The sequence below is a fragment of the Neophocaena asiaeorientalis genome, unplaced genomic scaffold (genome assembly GCF_003031525.2).
Source record: "Neophocaena asiaeorientalis asiaeorientalis breed wild unplaced genomic scaffold, Neophocaena_asiaeorientalis_V1.1 scaffold812, whole genome shotgun sequence".
Lineage (NCBI taxonomy): Eukaryota > Metazoa > Chordata > Mammalia > Artiodactyla > Phocoenidae > Neophocaena > Neophocaena asiaeorientalis.
In genome coordinates this window covers 186,590-207,550 of record NW_020172176.1, presented here as the reverse complement: position 1 = coordinate 207,550, position 20,961 = coordinate 186,590, and the positions used below count along the sequence as shown (strand labels likewise).

Below are 20,961 nucleotides of genomic sequence, written 5' to 3'. Positions count from 1 at the left end.
TTTGAAAATCTTTTAAGAGTAACTTTACACTTATTTCATCAGACAGATGAAATATTTCTAATCTGAGGAAAATAATTACTGTTGGCATGTGTTTTGGTCCTAAGTGTCATTGAGTAAGCATAGGTTAAGGCATTATTATGAGAAACCACGTGTTGTAACTGGAAACTGAAAATTGAGCCGCAGGCAGGGAATCACCCCTTTTATAGGGTTCTAGTATTTCTTGAGAAAAACCACCTCTAAAGTAAACTGTCAGGTGAACCCGATGACAAGATCACGTTTGTACACCATTACTCCACTCCGAGAGATGACTAGAACCCTGGATATAAGAGCTGCTTGGTGTCCAAATTATACTTGATTGTATCCAGGGATCAATACTTCTCTGCTCTGATAGGAGATTTCATTTATAACTTGAAATCAGTTGGGATATTCTCCAGGGTTTTAAACTAAGTCTTCAGTCGTAGACTCTTCAGAATCAGAACAAACTACTGCATCTAAGGCTAAGCATTAGCAAACGAGGGGAGGGTTTCAACTGGGGCCGCAGGTTAAAATGCAGCAGTATGCCTAGTGGATAAAGAAAACGTGAGGGAGATGACTAGTATTCAGCCATAATAAGGAATAAGATCTTGCCATTTGCAACAGCATGGCAGGACCTTGAGAGCGTTATGCCACGTGGAATGTCAGACCCAGAAAGGCAAATACCATATGATCTCCCTTATGTGCGGAATCCCAAACGGCCACAAGCACCCAAAATCCAGAGCTCGTAGGTAGGACGTCGACATTGATGTTGGCGCTTGCCCGAGTGCGGGGCGAATCTCCAGTTACAAAGCAGATAAGTACAAAGTACAGCGTGGGGACTACAGTTAATCAAACCGTAGTGCATATTTGAAAGTTGCTAAGAGAGTAGATATTAAAGTCACCACAAGAAAGGAAAATTTCTAAGGTGACAGGTGTTAACGCCTTGTGATGATCATTGTACAACATATACAGATATCGAACCATCATGTTGTACGCCTGAAATTATACGGCATTAATTATACCACAATTTTAGAAAAAGAAAAAAAGAACGAGTGTCCTGGAGGCAGACGGCTGGCTTAGAGCCACGACTCAGCCCTTCACTCATCTCAGTATCTCTGGGCCTCAGCTTTCTTGGCCATAAAAAGAATTAATAGAACTGACTGTTTTTGTTTGTTCACATGGCTATTACAAATACCATCAACTGGGTGGCTTATAAACAATAGAAATTCATTTCGTACCGTTCTGGAGGCTGGAAAGTCCAAGATCAAGGCACTGGCAGATCCGGCGTCTGGTAAGGAGGGCCGGCTTCCGGGTTCAGGGACGGCGTCTTCTTGTTTCGTTCACGTGATGGAAGGGCGAGAGAGCTCGTTGAGGTCTCTTTTATAGGGTAACTAATCCCATTTCTGAGGGCTCCTCCCTCATGACCTAATCACCTCCCAAACCACCTGAAAGCACTTAGAGCCCGCAGCTGGGAAAGGCTTAAAGAATGTCAGCCATCGCCTCATCATCGCCAAGGGGGAAAAGGCATGGATGGGAAGAAAAGAAGTGCTGAGAAATAATACCCACCCTCTGACTCCTCCCAAGAAGAATCTGTCTAGAGGGGGGACGGCAGGGCCTCCTCCTGATGTGGGGGATTAGCAGGTAGGTACTCAGCTGCTTGCTCTAAGCGAGCTCACGTTATTTTAAATCGCTAAAGGGAAAAGACAGGTAGCAGCAGTCTTTGACCTTCTAAAGAATATAAACACAACAGGGTGACATTTGGTTTACTTAATATGCCAGATCCACTCGACAAAAATAAAGATTATAATCAGGCCCTTGTGCTTCCTAATTTGAAATGTAGCTCATTGTGTCCTCAGGATCACAAAGGTATCCCCTCCATGGAAACCGAATATGTACCCAGATTCAAAATGGATTTACAACGTTATGATTACTGCAAGTAAAATGTACCAAAGATCATTTCGAAAGCAACGTATTCCTCCTTAAGGTGAAATTTTCAAAATTACATACTTTCTTAGATATATAGTATATTAAAGCAACATATCTCACTTCTCCACTCCCCCCCCCAATAACAGAAATAACACATTTTATTGCTGCAATGGAGGGGAAGCCATAGTATCTTAAATAAAATTCTCTGCCATTTGTATATGTGGAAAACATCTAACTTCATGCTTCCGTACTCTACTCTCTGCTTTGAAGAGAAAGCTGACAGCACTTTCTGCCAGGTTTTTAACACACACCACGTGGCAAGCATGCCACTGTTTTTGTGAAATCATAGCAGGTACTGGAAATTAAAGTTTCTAAGACAAGTTTCTTCTTGGGGAGCCTATATCGATTTGGGGGATGAGGCTTACATTTATAATTAGCTTTTACTTAATGCTTTAACAGATACATCGTCACATGTGACAGGGGCTGCAGAAACTATTCACGTTGAGTGGTATAACCCAGGAATTGTGAGAAGGGAGACGATTTCACAGTAACAGTGGAGTCCTGATGGATGATTAAAGGTTATCATTTTGGAGCTCTGTGCGGAATCGTCTTTTATACACATTGCTATTCCTTCTACATTTAGGATAAGTTAATGTGATGAGTTCCTGTGGCTCTTCAGTGGCTGGGTATGCAATAGTATCAGGATGCTTTTGGCTGCAAGGAAGAGAATCCCTGCTGGGACTCACCACCGGAAGTGCAAGATTGGCCACGTGCCTGGTCGATTACATCTCTCCCAACGACTTCCTTCCAAGCTCAATTTCAACCTCGTCTCAATGGGCTGATTTCTTTCCTCATCATCAGATGGCTTCTAGTTGCTGTCTGAGCTTTCAGATCCTTATTTACGGCCAGTGGATATGAGGCGGGGTGGGAGGGGTAAGTCTCCCACAACCAATGGAAAATAAGTTTTCTCTTTAATCGATCTGGGCCAGTTTGGCATTAGGCCTGGGTCCTCACACCCCTCACCTTTTACGTTCCCAGGAGAGGGCCTCGTGCTTAGATTAACCCAGACGAATCATTTGGAGAAAACTGCAGTGCCCACTAGAGAATTATATCACTAATTAATTTAAAAATCCCATCCTTAGTTGTCATTTCATTGAAGTATTCTTTCCTTCACTCTCTTAGGTTGGCATTTCAAATCTGGAGACGGTGGCTAGTGGAATGGAAGAAGAAAGTGTTGGGGTTCTTCATTTCTAGACTGATTCTCTGCATTGGCTAGGGGATTTGAACAATCACTTTAGGTCTATAAGCCTCACTTTCCATAGATTCTCTTGAAGGTTCCTTTCTGACCAGAATTCTAGGTTTTATGTGGCCTATTTCTCTCACGTTCGATGGACTGGGTTATGCCATGTTTTATGCTGAAAGTTTTTAAGCTCAGGGAAAATAATGTGGTTTGAAAACCTACTTCAAACTAGTTTTTACATAAAGTACATCAATGGATGCACTCTTCTTTTTTAACCTCTTTATCGGAGTATAATTGCTTTACAATGGTGTGCTAGTTTCTGCTGTATAACAAAGTGAATCCGTTATACATACACATAAATCCCCATATCTCTTCCCTCTTGCGTCTCCCTCCTTCCCACCCTCCCTATCCCACCCCTCCAGGCGGTCACAAAGCACCGAGCTGATCTCCCTGAGTGGATGCACTCTTAAAAGACTACATTTCAGATAATTCCTGGTTAACCAGTGCTTTCCTCTTCCTCTATAAAATGTGCTGGCTTAGAAACAACCCAAAAGCCCATCAACTGATGACTGGACAAATTGTCGTCCATCCATACAATGGAATCTTATTCAGCCATAAAAAGGAATGAAACACCGATATATGCTACAATGTGGATGAATCTTGAAAACATCATGCTAAGCAATACAAAGGGCCAAATATGGTATGATTCCATGTATAGAAATGTCTAGAATAGGTAAATCTATAGAGGCAGAAAGTAGATTAGTGGTTGCCACAGTTGGGGTGAGAGAGGAACGGGGAGTGACTGCTAACGGGTGTAGGGTTTTCTTTCAGGGGTGATGAAAATGTTCTAAAATTGATGGTTGCGCAACTCAACTCTGTGACTGGATTGGAAACCACTGAATTGTACACTTTAAGGGTGTGAAGTGTCTGGTATATACTTATAGCTCAATAAATCTGCTTGCAGAAAAGGAAAACAATGTGCTGGCCGGTCCCTACAGCTAACAGATGCCCCTCTGCTCCTAGTAGCCGAGCAGTCTGTCTACCAAGAGTCAGTAACTTAATTAAGCAAAACGAAAGATGCATAAACCAAGTCTGTACATACTAAGGAGTGATTAAGAAGGGTTTAAAGGAGAATCACTAAAAATACTGCCATGAAACTGGAAAGCACTGGGGAGATCCTGTAAACATCCAGAATAATTCTTTGCTCACTGCTTCGCAGTGGTTTCTACACTTCGCTGCAAAGAAACTGGAAGCGGGATGTTAGACGATGGCTGTGGCTGAGCTAAGAAGCGGGAGGTGGGCTGCTGGCCCTCCTGCACCTAGAGAAAGAAACAGCCTCGGAAGCTTAGCAAATGGTGTCCTTTTGTGCTTTCAGTTAAAACGTAAGGCAAACTCATTTTATGATTTCCTGTTTCATCTGACTTAAAAAAATATGTGACCACCTAGAGGGGTGGGATAGGGAGGGTGGGAGGGAGGGAGACGCAAGAGGGAATAGACATGGGGATATATGTATAACTGATTCACTCTGTTATAAAGCAGAAACTAACATGCCATTGTACAGCAATTATACTCCAATAAAGATGTAAAAAAAAAAAATGACTCGATACCGTTCAGACAAAGTATTGCATTAGGGCAGCATTTTGGGTCTTCCTGCCTTTCCCCACTCCACCTCTCCCCATTCCTCCCCATTTCCCCAGCTAGATGCTCTTCAAAATTGTGTGTAGATCAGAATCCCCTGGAGGGCTTGTTAAAAATGCAGATGGCCTACCGCCAGGGGTCCTGATTCAGTAGGTCCCATGAGAATTGGCACTCCGAGAGTGAGCGAGCGTGCCCAGGAGATGCTGACGCTGCTGACCCTGGGGCCAGGGTTCGAGCTTCCCGTTCCTCCTGCATCCTTCAAATCCTCTGCCCTTCCACACGCCCCATCTTTGCGATGCATTTACAACTGCCATGTATTTACACAGCCGTGGGTCAAAGTTCCAAGTAGGAAATGTGAAAGCAAATGTTACGTGCAAATGCCACTTGTCCAACGTTGCTTATTCCCAAGTCGTCCTTGAAGTTCTCCCACTCCCCTCAGTTCTAAATGTTGCAGAATTCCACCTTTGTCTTGTTTTAATAACGAAAACCTTTCCTTTGAAAGTTCATCTCACATCGCTTTGGTAGGTGACGATGGCGGTGGGGGAAGGTGACAATGGGGTGAAGACAGTGCCCACCCAACGGGGACACAGAAAACCCCTCTGATACTGGGTACTTCTTCTGTGTGAATCGTGGTCTCAAAAGGCAAATGCTTTCCTGGTGGCCGCTCCCCTGAGCTGCAGAGGTGTTCTGGGTTGTCTCTGCCGATTCAGTTTTCTTCACCATACTCGCTTGCAAGGGCGTAACGAAGTGCCACAAACAGGGTGGTTTGAACACCAGAAATGTATTCCCTCCCAGTTCTGGAAGCTACAAGTAAGATCAAGATGTTGACAGAGCTGTGCCCCCTCCGAAGGTGCTAGAAGGTCTGTTCCGGGCCTCTCTCCCAGGTTCTGGCAGTTCTTGGCTTGTGAGAGCAGAACTCCAGTCTTCACAAGGCGTTCTCCCTGGGTATGTGTCTGTCTCTGCGTCCAAACTTCCCCCTTTTTATTAGGGCAACAGTCATGCTAGATTAGGGCCCACCCTAATGACCTCATCTTAAGTTGATCGTCTGCAAAGACCCTCTTTCCAAATAAGGTCACTCACAGGTACTGGGGGTTAGGACCTCAGCACCTTTTTGGTGGTGGACACAATTCAACCCGTAACATTCATGTTTGCAGAATGGCTGTGAAAAACCTCACCAGTGCCAGGCCAGCTTGTCCCTCTGGCGTCTGCGCTCTGTCACTGCTGAATTGCTTCTTTGTTTGCACACTTTGCTCGGCAGGGACACTGCAAACCAGAACTGCCCTTGGTCCCTAGCAAGTCTTCGCCCTTCTGCCAAGCTCAGCTGTGCTCATGGCCACAATGGCATCCGCCCCTCCAGATGGGATAAGCAGCTGATGGCGGCCAGCTCACCTCCTGCGAAGCAACAGGAAGGAAAACCAACCAGGCGACTCATCTGCCCTCAGGTGCCCCTCATGACTGAGTTTCCCAAGCAGATTCTGGACCCAGATCCTTGGTCTTTGACCAAGTAAAGTGATTTTACTTTAAGAAGACTCTGACCACTGAGTTGCCATGTTTCTTTCCTGCATGAATAAGCGTGTTTCTAATTCCTTCTCTAATTCATTTTACCCTTGTGGAGAAGAACACTCAGAATCCCAGACTTGGCATAAAGATGGTTTTAAGCTGAAGACATTTGAGATTCAACAGATGCAGAAAAGAGCCTTCCTGAGCTTCCCTTATCTGACTAAAAGCAACTTCTGGGAAATGACGCTACCATAAATCCCCTCTCTGGGGGAGTTTTATGGTCCTGATGGAGACAGAAAGACTGATCTTACCTGTATAGACAACCATTATCAAAAACTTGCTTATCTGTCTGCTCTCCTAAAAACCCGTTTGTTTTTCTTAAATAAACCTATTTGTTTTTCCCTTAGAAGCTGTTTCTCCCCACTCCCTTTTCCCTGCTAGGTTAAGTCTGTAAACCTTTAACAATTGAAGGACCCAGATAATTCTTCTGTTGGTTCCTGTATGCATATGAAATAAACCCTTTTCTCCTGTTAAAGTGTCTTTTGTTTAACTGGTGATTAAACACCTACACCCTCTAAGCAAACTTGGGCATCTTGTTTGTAAAGAAACAAGAAGCAGCTTTGCTCCCCCTAGTGGACAACGGAAGGTTCGGTCCAAACAGCAGGTCCGCACACTTGGATGGCCCGCCACCAAATCCTGGTCCTGCTACCTTCCAGCTATGCGACCTTGGGCAACCCATTTGAGTCTTTTGTGCCCCCTGGAAAATGAGAATAGTCATGGTTCCAGTCTACCGCTTGTGGGGGATGAAATGAGTTAATGTGAGTGAAACTTAGACCGAGCAGGTGTCGTCAATAAACGTTAGCTCATCGTACCTGCATTTCGCAGCCGAGGGCCCCAATTTATTTTTTCTAAAGTGATCTCACGTGGGACACCAATTATACTGCCAGTTGTTGAATACGTGTTGTATGGCTGCCGCAACTCTAGGTATTTTCTCACTTAACCTTCAGAACAATCCTGGGAGTTGGGTGTTATTATGCTTCGACTACTCTGAGAAAATGGAGAATTAGCCACTGAAAGTAACTGGTACCCAGCTGATGAATGATAAAGCCGGTAGTCAAGTTGTGTTCTCTCTGACCCTGAAGCCCACACTTTGAAACGTCACTGTTTCTTCAATCATTAAATACTTACTGAGCGCCAACCAGGAACCATGGAAATACACACCTGCTTCTCCCTTTTCCTATTTTTTTTTTTTTTTTGCAGTACGCGGGCCTCTCACTGTTGTGGCCTCTCCCGTTGCAGAGCACAGGCTCTGGACGTGCAGTCTCAGCGGCCATGGCTCACGGGCCCAGCCACTCCGCGGTATGTGGGATCCTCCCGGACCGGGGCACGAACCCGCGTCCCCTGCTTCGACAGGCGGACTCCCAACCACTGCGCCACCAGGGAAGCCCTCACGTTTACTATTAAAGTTTAAATCTTAGGAGTGAAAAGGTGATGCATCACAGGCCACCCGCCCGCCCACGGTGTCTCCGTGCTTGCCATCAGCTTCTCCCCAGACTGTCTCCTCCTTTCTCTAAAAACCCTTTTATCTGGAAAACAAAGTCCCACCTTTGTACTTGCCAGACGGTGGGCGGCCTTGTACTTTTTCTCCACTGCGTGGTAAACTGCTCGATCGTATTTATACACATACGTTCAGCCAACATTTATCAAACACCAACTCTATGTCCGGTCTCTGCCAAGTCCTGAGGACGTAGTCCCCAGCGTCACGGACAGAGTGGGAATGACCTACAGATAAAAATGTACGGCCGTACCCATAATGCACAGCGACGCTTGTTAACATGGCCACCTGCGCCAAATGCCGGAGTAAGCGGCGATTCAGCGTGTTTGTGGGAGGGGAGGAGTCAAGCTAGTTTTACAAGAAAATTAGCATTTGACTGAATAGGAAAAACAAGGAAGAGCATTCGAGGCCCTTGGGACAGAGGCAGGAAAGCGTGTCCTGTCCGTGGGAATGGGGAGTTTTCTGCACGTGGCCAGAGGATATGGGGAGAGATGAGATGCAGACGGCAGATCGAGACCAGATTGTGGAGCGTTTTGACGTCATCACGAAGGATGTGGACCTTGTCCTGTAGGCCAGAGGGAAGAGCTGGCCCCGATGTTTTTTAAGCAGGGACGCGCCTATGACAAAATGAGTCAACAAGCCTGGGATCCCAGGGAGGCTGCAGGTGAGACTCCCTGGACGGAGAGGTGGGTAGGGGATGGAGACCACGTGGCTCCACGTGGAAGTCGAGGCTGCAGTCGGTCGTTCAGGGCTGTTGAGGCACCGTGGGGCGTTCGGTGTAGATGTCAAGCAGGCTGTTGGGGACCTAGTGGCTAGCAAGGCTGCAGACCAGGGTGGCCACACTTAGCAAATAGATGCTCAGTTCAACTGGAATGTCAGGTAAACAGCAAATCCTTTTGCAATATTTGTGTGTCCCATGCAACATCTGGGACAACGAATCTTTTAAAAGTCTAAGTATATCCCAAATGGTACCTGAGATACACTAAATTAAGATTAGTCATTTACCTGACATTCCAGTTGAACTGGGCTTCCTGTATCTTATCTGGTGACCCTACCTGAGAGGTACCAAGGTGGCGCACTCTGGATCCTGGCCCCTTTCCCTACCATGCCAGGATGTGGAGCTTTTATTACTAAACCTGGGATGGCCCAGGCACACTGGGATGAGTCTGAGTTGCTCACTCAAGTCTGAAGAGTTGTTGCTCAAATTGAATTGAGAGAATTTTCCGACCCTTCTGAAACCTGCGGGGGCCTTCGGCTGGGGCTGGTGCTCTGTGCACCGTGAGGAACCGCAGACCACGCCAGGCCAGGGGTCCGCACCCCAGAGACCACTGTCTGCAGCTCCACGTCTTCACGACGTCATCCGCTGCCTTGACCGTGCCAATGAATTCCAACCTTTATTGGAACTTTCCTGTGGTTTGGATTTTCTTCTTGAGAAGAATATTTGCTACTGATTTAGTCCTGTTTTAAAATTCTGTCCGGTCGAGATGTTGTCCTGTTTTCATCTCTGTGTGACTCTTCCTCAGTCATTTCCTTTCTTCTCAGTTCACTTGAGTCCACCTCCTGCAGTTTGCTTATCAGAGCGACATACACCACAGGCCTGGACTCGGTCCTGACATCTCCTTAGATTTAATCCCAATGCTGTTTCTCTGTCAAGCAGATGTGTATTAAAATGTGCATAAGAAAAGAAGCAAGCTGGGCTTATTTAGAAATTTCTTCCATTTGCACAAACTCCATTGGTAGATTTTTTTTTTCTATAGAAACCCACAACAAACGTATGTTAATAGCTTCTTAGATCAAGACAGATTCCTATTTGGCCATTTCTGCCATCATTCTGCCCCATTGGCAGAGACACAAAAACGGTGATTGAGTATTTAAAGATGCAGAGACATCTGTGGCACGTTGGAGCTTTTTTCTTTTCTTTTTTTCTTTTGCGGTACGCGGGCCTCTCACTGCTGTGGCCTCTCCCGTTGCGTTGCACAGGCTCCGGACGCGCAGGCTCAGCGGCCATGGCTCACGGGCCCAGCCACTCCGCGGCACGTGGGATCCTCCCGGACCGGGGCACGAACCCGTGTCCCCTGCATCGGCAGGCGGACTCTCAACCACTGGGCTACCAGGGAAGCCCCTGGAGCTTTTTTCTTGATTGTAGGATCTCTTTGCTCCCAGGAATGAGTGACTTCAACAGCCTGTTAAATGGTTTCGTCCAAATTGAAAGAGTTTGGTTTTTTTTTTTTGTCTTGTCAGGTATTATAACGTTTACAAGGTGTTAGAAATGACTCCAATTTCGACTCAGGTCTTTGGGGCTTGTGTGTGTGTTTTAAAACAGCTTATTTTCAGGCACAGAAGACAAACGTATGGACACCAAGGGGGGAAAGGGGGGTGGTGGGATGAATTGGGAGATTGGGATCGACACATATACACTATTGATACTATGTATAAAATAGATAACTAAGGAGAACCTACTGTACAGCTCAGGGAATTCTACTCAATGCTCTGTGGTGACTTAAATGGGGAGGAAATCCAAAAAAAAGGGGATGTACGTATATGTATAGCTGATTCACTTTGCTGTACGGTAGAAACTAACAACATTGTAAAGCAATTATACTCCAATAAAAATTAATTTAAAGAAACAGCTTACTTTCAATGTGATAAAGGCATCTGAGAAACAAGCTTTCACTCGCTAAGCTAAAGTTAGGGCCACTGGGCTTAAACCATCTGAAGAGAAAGCGAGAGTGAATATTGTTCATTACATGTACGTACACGGGCATAAACAGGCACAGCACGCACACACACACACACACACACACACACACACCACAATTTAATTATATAAAAAATATTCCGAGCCATGTTTTCTGGACTATTCTTGATCCATTAATAGACAGACATACTTTACCTTTTGTGACACAGACGTCAGCCTCAGGGCCATCTGACCTGGCAGTTTTAAAAACAGGACTATTAGGGCAAGAACCTGGTGGGGGGGGGGTCCCATATATCAGGCAGTTGAGTCCAGAAAGGAGACAGAGAACTGGGCAGACTGGTGTCAAATTCAAAGCCAAGAAAACACAGTCAGCGGGAGGAGAAAGAGAAGAGGTGGCACAGGAGAGCAACCTGTGGTCCACAGTCAGACAGCGTTTGCTCTGGGTCTTGTTGGCAACTTTGGGCTGTGTGTGGGCAGCCAGGAGGAACCAGAGGCCGGCAGGCGAATCCCTCCCGAGTTCCTGCCAGTGGCAGAAGTGCTGGACCCAGTGACAGAGCTTGAAGATATCCTTATCATTGCCCCGATAAGAGGCATCGGATAGCATTTTTAGACTTCATTATTTCAGCCCGGAAGCAAAAGGAGCATCTAAGGCCTATAGTGCAGATGTAATTTACAAGGATTGTGTTGGGCAACACCTGTCCAGCAGGTGGGAAACCTGAGTTCCCATCCTGGAGCAAACCACTTCCTCATCGACAACTGAGTTTCAAACGAGTGACAATCAGCCTTCACTTGCTTCAGTGTCACCGGGTTCCGTCCCCAAGCCCCCTGATATTTTTTACTAGCTCTTTAGCTGTGTATGTATAGCACTGCCAGTATTTATTACACTTGGACTTGGGGATAGGGAAGGGTACGTTTGGAATGGGGTGCGAGTTCATTCACTAGATTTAATGCCAGGGAACGAAGGCTTTGCTTAACTTTTTATTCATTATGGCACAAGTAAGAAGTTTAGGAAACACCAGTGAAAATGTCATCGCCAATATGAAAATTAAGAGTAGCATGTTTTATATAAAAAAAAAAAACATCTTTTTCTATAATACACATTCCCTTATGAAGTGAAAAAAAATTTTCATAAAATACTGAAGCGAATTGCCACCTGCTGGCCAAAAATTGTTTTGCAGCTGAAAAACTTCAAATTTACTACCGCACTGTGGTAGGAACGCTTTACACTACACATAAAATTACCAAAGAAAACATTTCCTCAGCCTTTGGCACAATGCAGATACAGAGCTTAATCTTTTTCCAAATATGATTTACTTCACAAAGCACTGCATATAATTTGGTTAATACTGATTATGGGGCAAAAGGAAAAACCATGTTCTGTAACTTGAATACTCTCTTTTGACCCTCAAACACTTTATAGTTGGATTCCAGTTTGCAGTTTTGAAAAATACATAAAAATCGTACATTATAAATATATATTATGTATGGTCTATATAAAATTGAATTTGACCTAAAATGGGAAGGACAACGTCTTCATTATTCTTTCCTTGTCAGGCACGGCCTTTCTCTCTGAATTCTTTCTGAACAGATTCTAAAAATATATTCCATAATGTACCAAATTTAATATTTTCCTTAAAACATATTCAATATGAAAAAGCATTCAGTGACTATATTTTTCGTATCTCACTACTACAGAAAAATATGGCTTCTCATATTCTGTTTTATTTTGTTTTGTTAGTGTTTCCCTCAGGCATCGAAGGAAGGGCTGTCCCCAGTTAACAAGCTATGGCCAAAGCACAGAAACCTGCTTGTGCGTATTCTAGAACACTCTATAGAATCTCATTACTTAGAATAAGTGATTTAAAAATGTGTTCCTTCTGTTTTCTGTGAATGTAACATATAGGATTATCATACATAATCTGTTACAGAATATACAAGAGTCAAAACTGAAGACACATAAATACAATTAAGCTATACCAAAGCAAGAGTTTTATCTTATACAGAGCCAATGTGAATAGCTTTTAGATTGGATATTAGCATCCACTTCTGGTTTTGTTTTTTCTGAAGGCTGGCTATGTAATAGAATCTTATTATAAATGGCCAGGGTCCTAGTGCTCTATATCTTTAAGTGAACTGACTTTTCTCGTGTTATTTTTTTTTTTTAAGTGTAAAAGAAGAAAAACAAGTAAGTGCCCAATTGCCCAACACCCACTTTTTCCCCTACCGAGTGGAAGAAGACTGTTTGGGACGTGAGGGCTGAGCATGGAGGGCTCATCTCATACCAGCGTTTCCGGGAGGGCATCGGGGTTGTCGGTGGATAAGAGCTCCCAGATCTGCCACCGCTCCCTCTGCCAGTCGAGCCAGCTGGGCTCCCCCGAGGTCTTACTGTTCCGATCGCTGGCGGGACTGGGGTAGGCGCTGCTCGCTTTCTGCTGGGCGGCCTGACGCTCTCGCTCGGCTCTTTGGATTCCCTCTTCCAAAGCTGTTCCCGAGCCTCCTTCTGGCCTCTGAGGCCTCCACAGCGGCGGCTCCGCGGGCTGCTGGGCCGATGCTAGGGCCTGCTTCCCTGGACCAGGATACGGAGGAGGAGGCCTCTTGTCGCGCCTGGCACCCTCTGCAGGTCTCTGGTGCAGAGGCTTGGCTCTCCTCTGCAGCCAGGCCGCCTCCGGCTCGCGCTCCGCGAGGTCTTCGGTCCAGCACGGCTCCGGCCTTGGCCTTGGCGCGCGCCTCCCGCCCCCGCCGCCCTTGATGGGGGGCGTGCTGCAGACGCGGGCCACGGGGGCGTGCGCCCTGCACTGGGCGATGGTGCTCGTGGTCTGAGTCCTGCCAACGACCTGCGCACTGCTGTCCAGTTCCATGGGGCTCCCCTGCCACCGGGGCCAATTTGGGGACAGGTTCCCCTGCGAAAGAGAACACGGCCCCGGTCGGAGGGAGCTGCTTTCAAAAATGTCTCCGTAGGAACCTGGGAGCCGGAGAGAAGGACGAGAAATGGAATTGGTTTGTAGAACCCCTGTCGGGATGCCCTGTTATCTCCTTCCTACCGCCAACTTCAAAAACTGAAGAAGCGCCGACACGCTTAGTTGTTGTTGCCTAAAGTAAAAGACCTCCTAGTAAGAGACGTGTGCAGTGCTTTTTGATTACTGGCACAATTCGTGAAGCAGCTCCAAAGACAGATGCCTGGACTCCGACAGGTTAGCTGTCAAATGCAACTGGATAGGTCTTGGCCCTAAGTTATGTTTTAGGAAAGCCCCCTTCTGCGTGGTTATGAAAACTTTTCTGAACCTAGAAGGTGAAAGGAACATTCCCTTCCTGTTCAGTGCAACTTGCAATCCAGAGGAGACACAAATGTTTCCATGTTTCTATTGTGTCAATTAAAGCTGTAGGAATAATGAAATGAATCAGAAGTGCCTCATTTGGTGCCAGAAGATAATGAAGACAGCAGCCACTGTGTACGTTCCACCACCTCCACTGTGGGAGAGACTGGCTCGTTGTTCACCAAATCGTCCCCTTTCCTTACTGGATGACATTTCCCAGCCTCCGTTGCAGTTAGGAGGGCCACATAAATGAGGTCTGGCTAACACATGTGCAGAGGTGTGATGCGAGCCATTTCTACGCCTGGTCTAATAAAAAAATGAACAAACAAACAAACAAAAACCCAAATGCACTCCTAGTCTTTCCTGCTTGCTCCCTTCCTTTAACTTCTAGCCCAGGATGGAAAAACCACGGAAGACTCCAGCCTCTGAGGATGGGGGAGCCACTGGCTAGATGGAACTTGAGCCCCTGAATGACTCTGTGGAACAGAGCACTCCCACCCTTAATCGCCCTGCACAATCCACAGTGGACTGGGCAGTGAGGGAGAAATCAACCTGTGAGAGGTTAAGCCACTGACATTGAGGGGGTGTTTCTTACAGCAGTTAGCCTTCCCTAACTAATACAACTTTCCTCAGGAAATTGAAAGGAGAGCAAAACAGTGCATTTCACAAGCAAACCAGGAGTTCCTGGGGCCTATGTCCCCAGGCTGCCCTTTTCCTATGGATTTGCCCTGTCCTCTCATTTCTTTTTAGTAGGCAGGGAAAGAGAGCAGATCATTTTGGGGAGAGAGGGGCATATGAGCATTTATACAGGGACAGATCAGAGTTGAAACAGCGAAGGAAAACAGAGCAGAATATCGTGGAATACTTTATCCTTGGGGGGAAAGGCAGTAAAGCACTTCATGGGATACAATGAGATGTAGTTAGATAATGGATCAGTACTCAAACTGGATTAGAGGCCATTAAATTAAAAATGTACCACGCTTTAAAACTGTAATATGGGAGGTGTTACAAAACAATGAGAAAGGGAACATATACACACATGTACATATACATACATACACACACATTTGGGAGAAACCATAAAACAAAACAATTTACACACTTCATGCAATATATTAACATGTATTCCAGATGGATTAAAGAATTAAGGGTTAAAATAACGGAATACTATGAAAGGGAAAAGTGCATAGATGACTGACTCTCCAATGCTTAAGTAAAAGTAAAGATTAATTTTGTGAAATAATTCACAACAAGAGAGAGTGATAGACTTACTTATGTAAAACATTGAAAAAATTTCAGATATCCAAAAAGGGGAAAAAACTGCAAGGGATAATAATATCAGTGGCAAACAAAGTGGACAAAGGGTTAACGTCTTTATGACAGGAAGAGTTTGTAAGAAGCAATTTAAAAAACACTAGCATACACAAATAGCCGATGACATAACTGATAATCAGTGGGGGAAATTGAGCTGATCAACAGAAAAATGAAAAAATACTGGTGAGAAAGAAAGGCAAATGAAAATAATACAATTTTGCTCTTTAAGGAAGCCAAAATGCAAACGCAGTGATTTGCAACAGGAATGAGGTTCAGGTGACACGGACAGTACAGTGAAATGGCACTGCCACCTACAGCTTATGGGGCATAAGACAACGCATCTTCTGTGGAATGTGAAGTGACCGTACCTCTGAATTCTTGAAAAGGTTCATCATTTGTGACCCACTTTCCTATTCTGTTTTTTTGTTTGTTTTGTTTTTGTTTTTGCTGCACCACGCGGCTTGCAGGATCTTAGTTTCCCAACCAGGGATTGAACCCAGGCCCTCAGCAGTGGAAGCTTGCAGTCCTAACCACTGGACCACCAGGGAAGTCCCCCACTTTACTATTCTGGATTTGTAACTGGCTTTCTGAAATTTTGTGAATTTGTTAAAAACTTAAAATACCAAAAAAAAAAGTTACACAAAAGAGGTCCCTGACATCATAACTTATCACAACATCAATAAAAAATGGAAACAACTCATTGTCCCAGCATTGGGCTCTAAACTACGAATATGCATCTGGCATACTACATGGCTCTCAACAATAATAATGGAAAATAACTGGAGAATGGACGGTAAACAAATCACATAAAGGTACACAGAGAGAATGATTGTAACTACCTTTAAAAACTCTTGCAAATGAAACGAAATAAAGTCAAAGACTGATGTACTTTGGTGGAAAGGATAAGTATAGTTTTATCCCTTTTTTCTCTGTTTCCAGCATTTTCCAAACAATATTACGACGATAGTAAGGTGAAAATGAAATTAACTTAAAAAGTAAATGAAATACCAGTTTTAAAAAATTATCTTTTACCTGTCATTCCTGGGTCTTTGGATCCACTTTTTAATGTTGAATGCCAAGTTCCCCAGATATTGAAAGCCTCCTCTGCCATATCTAGGAAGAAGTGTATAAAAAAGGTATGTAACTCACAATCAAACTGAAGAGCAAAACATCAATAAACAAATATGTTTATAACATCTCTTTTGCTCAAAGTACTATATTCGAGATTGTGATGGATACAAGGCAGAATACGATGCAGACCTGCCTTTTAAGACGCTTATTCTATTTGAGGTTTACAAAAAGGCTCTTTCTCTATGGTGGCTGTGGTAGACAGAATAAGGACTCCCACAAAGATGTCCGTGTCATGATCCCCAGAACCTGTAAAGATGTTATATTCAAAAGGGACTCTGCAGGTGTGCTTAAATTATGGATTTTAAGATGAGGAGATGATCCTGGATTATCCGTGCGAGCCCGATGTAATCACAAGGGTCTTTGTAAGAGGGAGGCAAGATAGAAGATGCTACGTTGCTGGCTTTAAAGATGGAGGAAGGGGCCAGGAACCAAAGAATGCAGGCAGCCTCTGGAAGCTGGAAAAGGCAAGGAAACAGATTGTTCCCTAGAGTCTCCGGAAGGAACACAGCCCTGTGGACCCATTTTAGACTTCTGATGTCCAGAATTGTATGATAATAAATTTGTGTGTTGTTTTAAACCACTAAGTTTGTGGTCTTTTGTTACGGCAGCAATAGGAAACGAGTAGAATTGTGACGGGTGGCAACAGCTCTGACCGCATTAACATACAGACAGAGGAATAGTTATAGTTTCTTTATCTGGCAGCAACAGAGTCAGTCCTGCATGTGTTTATTCATACATCCCCTTAGTCTGTCTGTAAATATTTACAGCCTAAGGCACTATCTTAGGTGTTTTCACCGTCTCATTTAATCCTCACTACAATTCTGATAATAATGATATTTCTAGAAGCAAACGTCTGCTGGATGCTTCCCTGTGTTCCGCAGTTCATACGCATTCTCTCATTTAATCCTGAAGAGATGACCCTGAGTCCATTTTACAGATGAGGCAAATACTTTCGCATTTTAAAAATAAATTTTATGCCTGATGGGAACATGGGTTACTGTTTTCATTGTAAATTTAAAAAAACATTTTGACACGAATATTTGTAAAATTAAAAAAACTGCTGTGCTTAAAAACACCAAAAAAAAAAAAAAAAAAAGCCCTTTCAGAGTGGCTCTTCGGATTAAACTATAAATTTGAGATAAAATAGTAAGAATTTGTACCGTGTCTTCCAATTATTACTTTAAAAGTGTCCTGTTGAGTCCTGACCCTGAGGAATTACTCTGTGGAGGGAGAGAACAGAACCGAACATTCGGTGGTCAAATGAATTTGAGAAAAGCTGCAACCCATACCCTCCCTCCCATTGTGGAAATCCATGGTGCCCACTAGCACTTTAAAGAGTTTGAGAACTCGTACAGTAGAGAGACCGTTAACTTGGTTAACCCAATGTTTCCCAAATGTACTTGACCACGGAAAGCTTACTCTGCCTAAAAACGTCATCTCCCATGGAGACCTCTTTGGAACATGCCAGCTTGTTATATAGTAAGTTCAGCTTGTTCCTTTTATAAAAGTTAACAGCAATGGTTCGGTGACATCTTAGCCTAACAAATATGCACCCCAACCCACAGGCCAGGACACATAAAGTTCCTCGGATGCTGGAGCAGAAAAGTCAGCTGGGAATGTCAGGGGCTGCCAGAGCTCGAGACTGCTTCCCAGCTAGCTGGGTCTGCAGGGACTCAGACTCAGAGTCGGTGTTTGGCAGGTCCTCAGTAAATGCTCATTGAATTAGAGAAACTTGAAATGGTGAAGGGATGGAGAGGAGGTCCAAAGCACCCACATCAGGCCACATGCAATCAAAGTCACTGGTGGAGTTACCTTTCCCAAGCCTTGGTCCAGGAGAACTCTCCCTCGACTTCGAAGATGGCAAGTGGCCCACCCGCACATACTGCTCTGGCCCTTTGTAAAGCTTCTCTGAGCCCCCCGGGGCCACGTCCTCTTGCATAGCCAGCAGGGAGCGCTCGGACAGCACTGGGGAGTTGTTGTCATAAGGGGAGAGGTCTCCGCTGGAGGCCTTGTTGGAATCTGTGGACGAATGCCTTCCTCCCATGGAAAAGGAAACTTCCGACCTCAGCATGTCAGGGCTTCTGGCACAAGGAGACAATTACAGGTGCGTGAGTGTGTTAACAATGAGCGACCAGATTCAAACAATCCGACGGTTTCACACAGGACAGGAGGAGAATGCATGGACACGGGCTGAAACAAAAAGAGCTTCTGAGCAAGGTTCCAAGACTCCTTGTCAATAAGGTGAAAGCGTTTCTATGAAGTGGCCAGCAGATGGCAGTAAAACCCAACAGATGTTACGGGAAACAGCAAGGCGAAGTGGGGCGCGGGAGGGTGAAACACATGGATGCCTGTCTTCTCCAAGGTGCATCACTGAAATGCCCGTTGGATCAATCCCTGTTTCGATTTAAAAATTAAAGTCTGATGCTCACTATCTGTTAAGTAGGGAAAAACTGTAGATAACTCTTTTACTTTCCTCAATATCCTGAATTAAAAATAATTCAGCTAAAACTATGATTGAAACTTTACGTGTAGTTCATTATGGCTTTACGGACACCTTTTCTCCCCGCACCCCGATACTTAGTGTAAGTGAATCCATCCTTCCTGAGGACGAGGACAACAACGATGCTGCTGCTGATGGGAATAACTGTTTCATGGTTAAAACGGTGGCTAAAAGGATAAATACATGACCATCACGAGAGTCCATTGTATTTAAATACACCTAAAAAGACTCTACAAGGCACTAGTGCTTTTACAAATTGATATAAAACGTACTAATTAGCATATCCATTAAGGTTTATGTGTGCATGAGTTGTCACAGCAACAGAAATAACCGTGAAAACAGTGAGCGGAACAGGAAGATGAGAACATCAGGAACATGACAAGAGTGTTGGAAGTCTTACCTGGGAACATCTGTATTTTCTACCTTCCTCAAAACAGTGGCCCTGACATCTTAAAGGGAAATGATCACAGATTGATGACAAGTTCCCAAACCCGTTTCTGTTTCCCCCCCCCCACCCACGCTCCCCCACTTCACTTCTCTTTACTTGTCTTTGCTTTCTTTTGGTTTAGTTTTTCAAAACAAATCCTTTGTGATCTTAAAGAAGGTAAACCCATGCCCGAGCAAGGCTCTCCTGACCAAAGGGTTCTGTGCATGCAACACGGAGGAAGGACGCTCTCAGGGGGTCTAGCTTCGCGGTGGTCTCCAGCAGGGGGTAGTGCCAGGGGAAAGCATCTCAGCAGCTGTGTCATGCTTTCCCTGTCACCGAGGCAGCTGAGGGAATTTCTTACCCACATGGAATAAACAGTCCTCTCCTTGCCTCCTGTTTAAACCGATGACCGATAACCTTATGGGAAAGAGCCAGAGGGCAACCACGAAACTTTAGGCCTCCAGTGAATGAAGGAAAAACAAAAGGAACTTACTACTTCTGCTGGGAAGTGGGGGAAAAAAACGATTTAACCTCCACCATGTAATTAAAGGGGGAACCCTCCCTAATTCTAGTGGAGGGGACACAAAACAAACCAAATGGACACTTGTCTGTCGTCATGGGGTTCGACTCTCGTTGAGGATGCTTTACTATGAAAATGAGAAAAATACGAACGTGCTGAATTGGTAGCAACACAGAGCTCAGCTCGGAATCAGGGTCCTACGTTCTGACCAGGGCTAGATATCAAATTGCTGGGCTAATCTCGGTTGTCTTCCCTGTTTAGTTGGCAGTTTTCCATTCATTAATGAAAATGTCTTATGTCTACTCGGCAAGAATAATCATAGTGTTATATCGATAAGAGTGGGCACATAAAGCCTTATTTTATGGGCTGTTTTAAAGAGAGTCAAGTCAATTCACTTGCCAAAACAAAATAACTATCAGGGCTTCGAATGCTTTTTGGCCCCTTTACAATAGGAGGAAAGTTTTGGAAAGGTCGTATCGTAGCTCATGGAGACCACAGTAGTTCGGTCTCATAGCTGGCTCTTCTGTCTTACAAAACATATAGAAGAGCATATATTGAGCAAAGTATGATAAGTTGTAGATTCAGCCGACAGTTATGTGCATAAAGAAAAACACGTCATGAAAGAAATTTCTTGAACATCTCAGTACTAGGGACATCTGGGTTTCTCCCAGGCAAGCAGGTTATTTTTACCTACTTGGAGGTAAAAATTCTCTCTCCACATAGAACCACGGGTCATGAAATAAAGAATGTATCTCTCTTTGCAACGACCGCTAAAAGGCTCTGAGGAATTGGGGCTCCACTCGAGTTGGCGTATTGGAGCTTGTGTGACATTGGAGCTTGTGTGAAGCCTCTGTGTGTTTCACACCCCAACTCCATCTTACCTTATCACTCTTTCCATGCTTTCCTTTCCCTGGCCTTTCAAGTTACTTACTATGATATTGTTCCACTTTACATATTTTTGCGAGCTGCTTCAATACATTGTTTTTGGACTGGTGTACAGACAGGGAAATCAAGTCCATGTCGCTGGGGGTATTAAAAAGGCAGCATGCTTCGTGAGAGCATTCAGTTTGGTTAAAACAAAACAGAGAACAATAACGGCAATAACAAAAATAACTGAAGCTGTCACATTGTTTTTTCCTCCATGATCATGGCTGTGATGGGATCTGATCCAGCAGAGGTGAGG

General features: G+C 44.6%; 1 protein-coding gene across 2 annotated transcripts in view; it reads right to left on the bottom strand.

The window, feature by feature from the left end:
- Nucleotides 1-11,546: 11,546 nt before the first annotated feature.
- ARHGAP6 (Rho GTPase activating protein 6) overlaps nucleotides 11,547-20,961 on the bottom strand; it is an 83,369-nt gene continuing 73,954 nt past the window's right edge. The window contains exons 10-12 of one of the 2 annotated variants that reach the window (XM_024756969.1): nucleotides 18,144-18,412; nucleotides 16,233-16,313; nucleotides 11,547-13,534 (exon numbers count right to left, since the gene is read on the bottom strand). In XM_024756969.1, the coding sequence (XP_024612737.1) occupies nucleotides 12,849-13,534; nucleotides 16,233-16,313; nucleotides 18,144-18,412 (1,036 nt within the window). In that variant the 3' untranslated portion in view covers nucleotides 11,547-12,848. The remainder of the gene's footprint in view (nucleotides 13,535-16,232; nucleotides 16,314-18,143; nucleotides 18,413-20,961) is intronic. The other variant, XM_024756975.1, reaches the window with a different exon arrangement.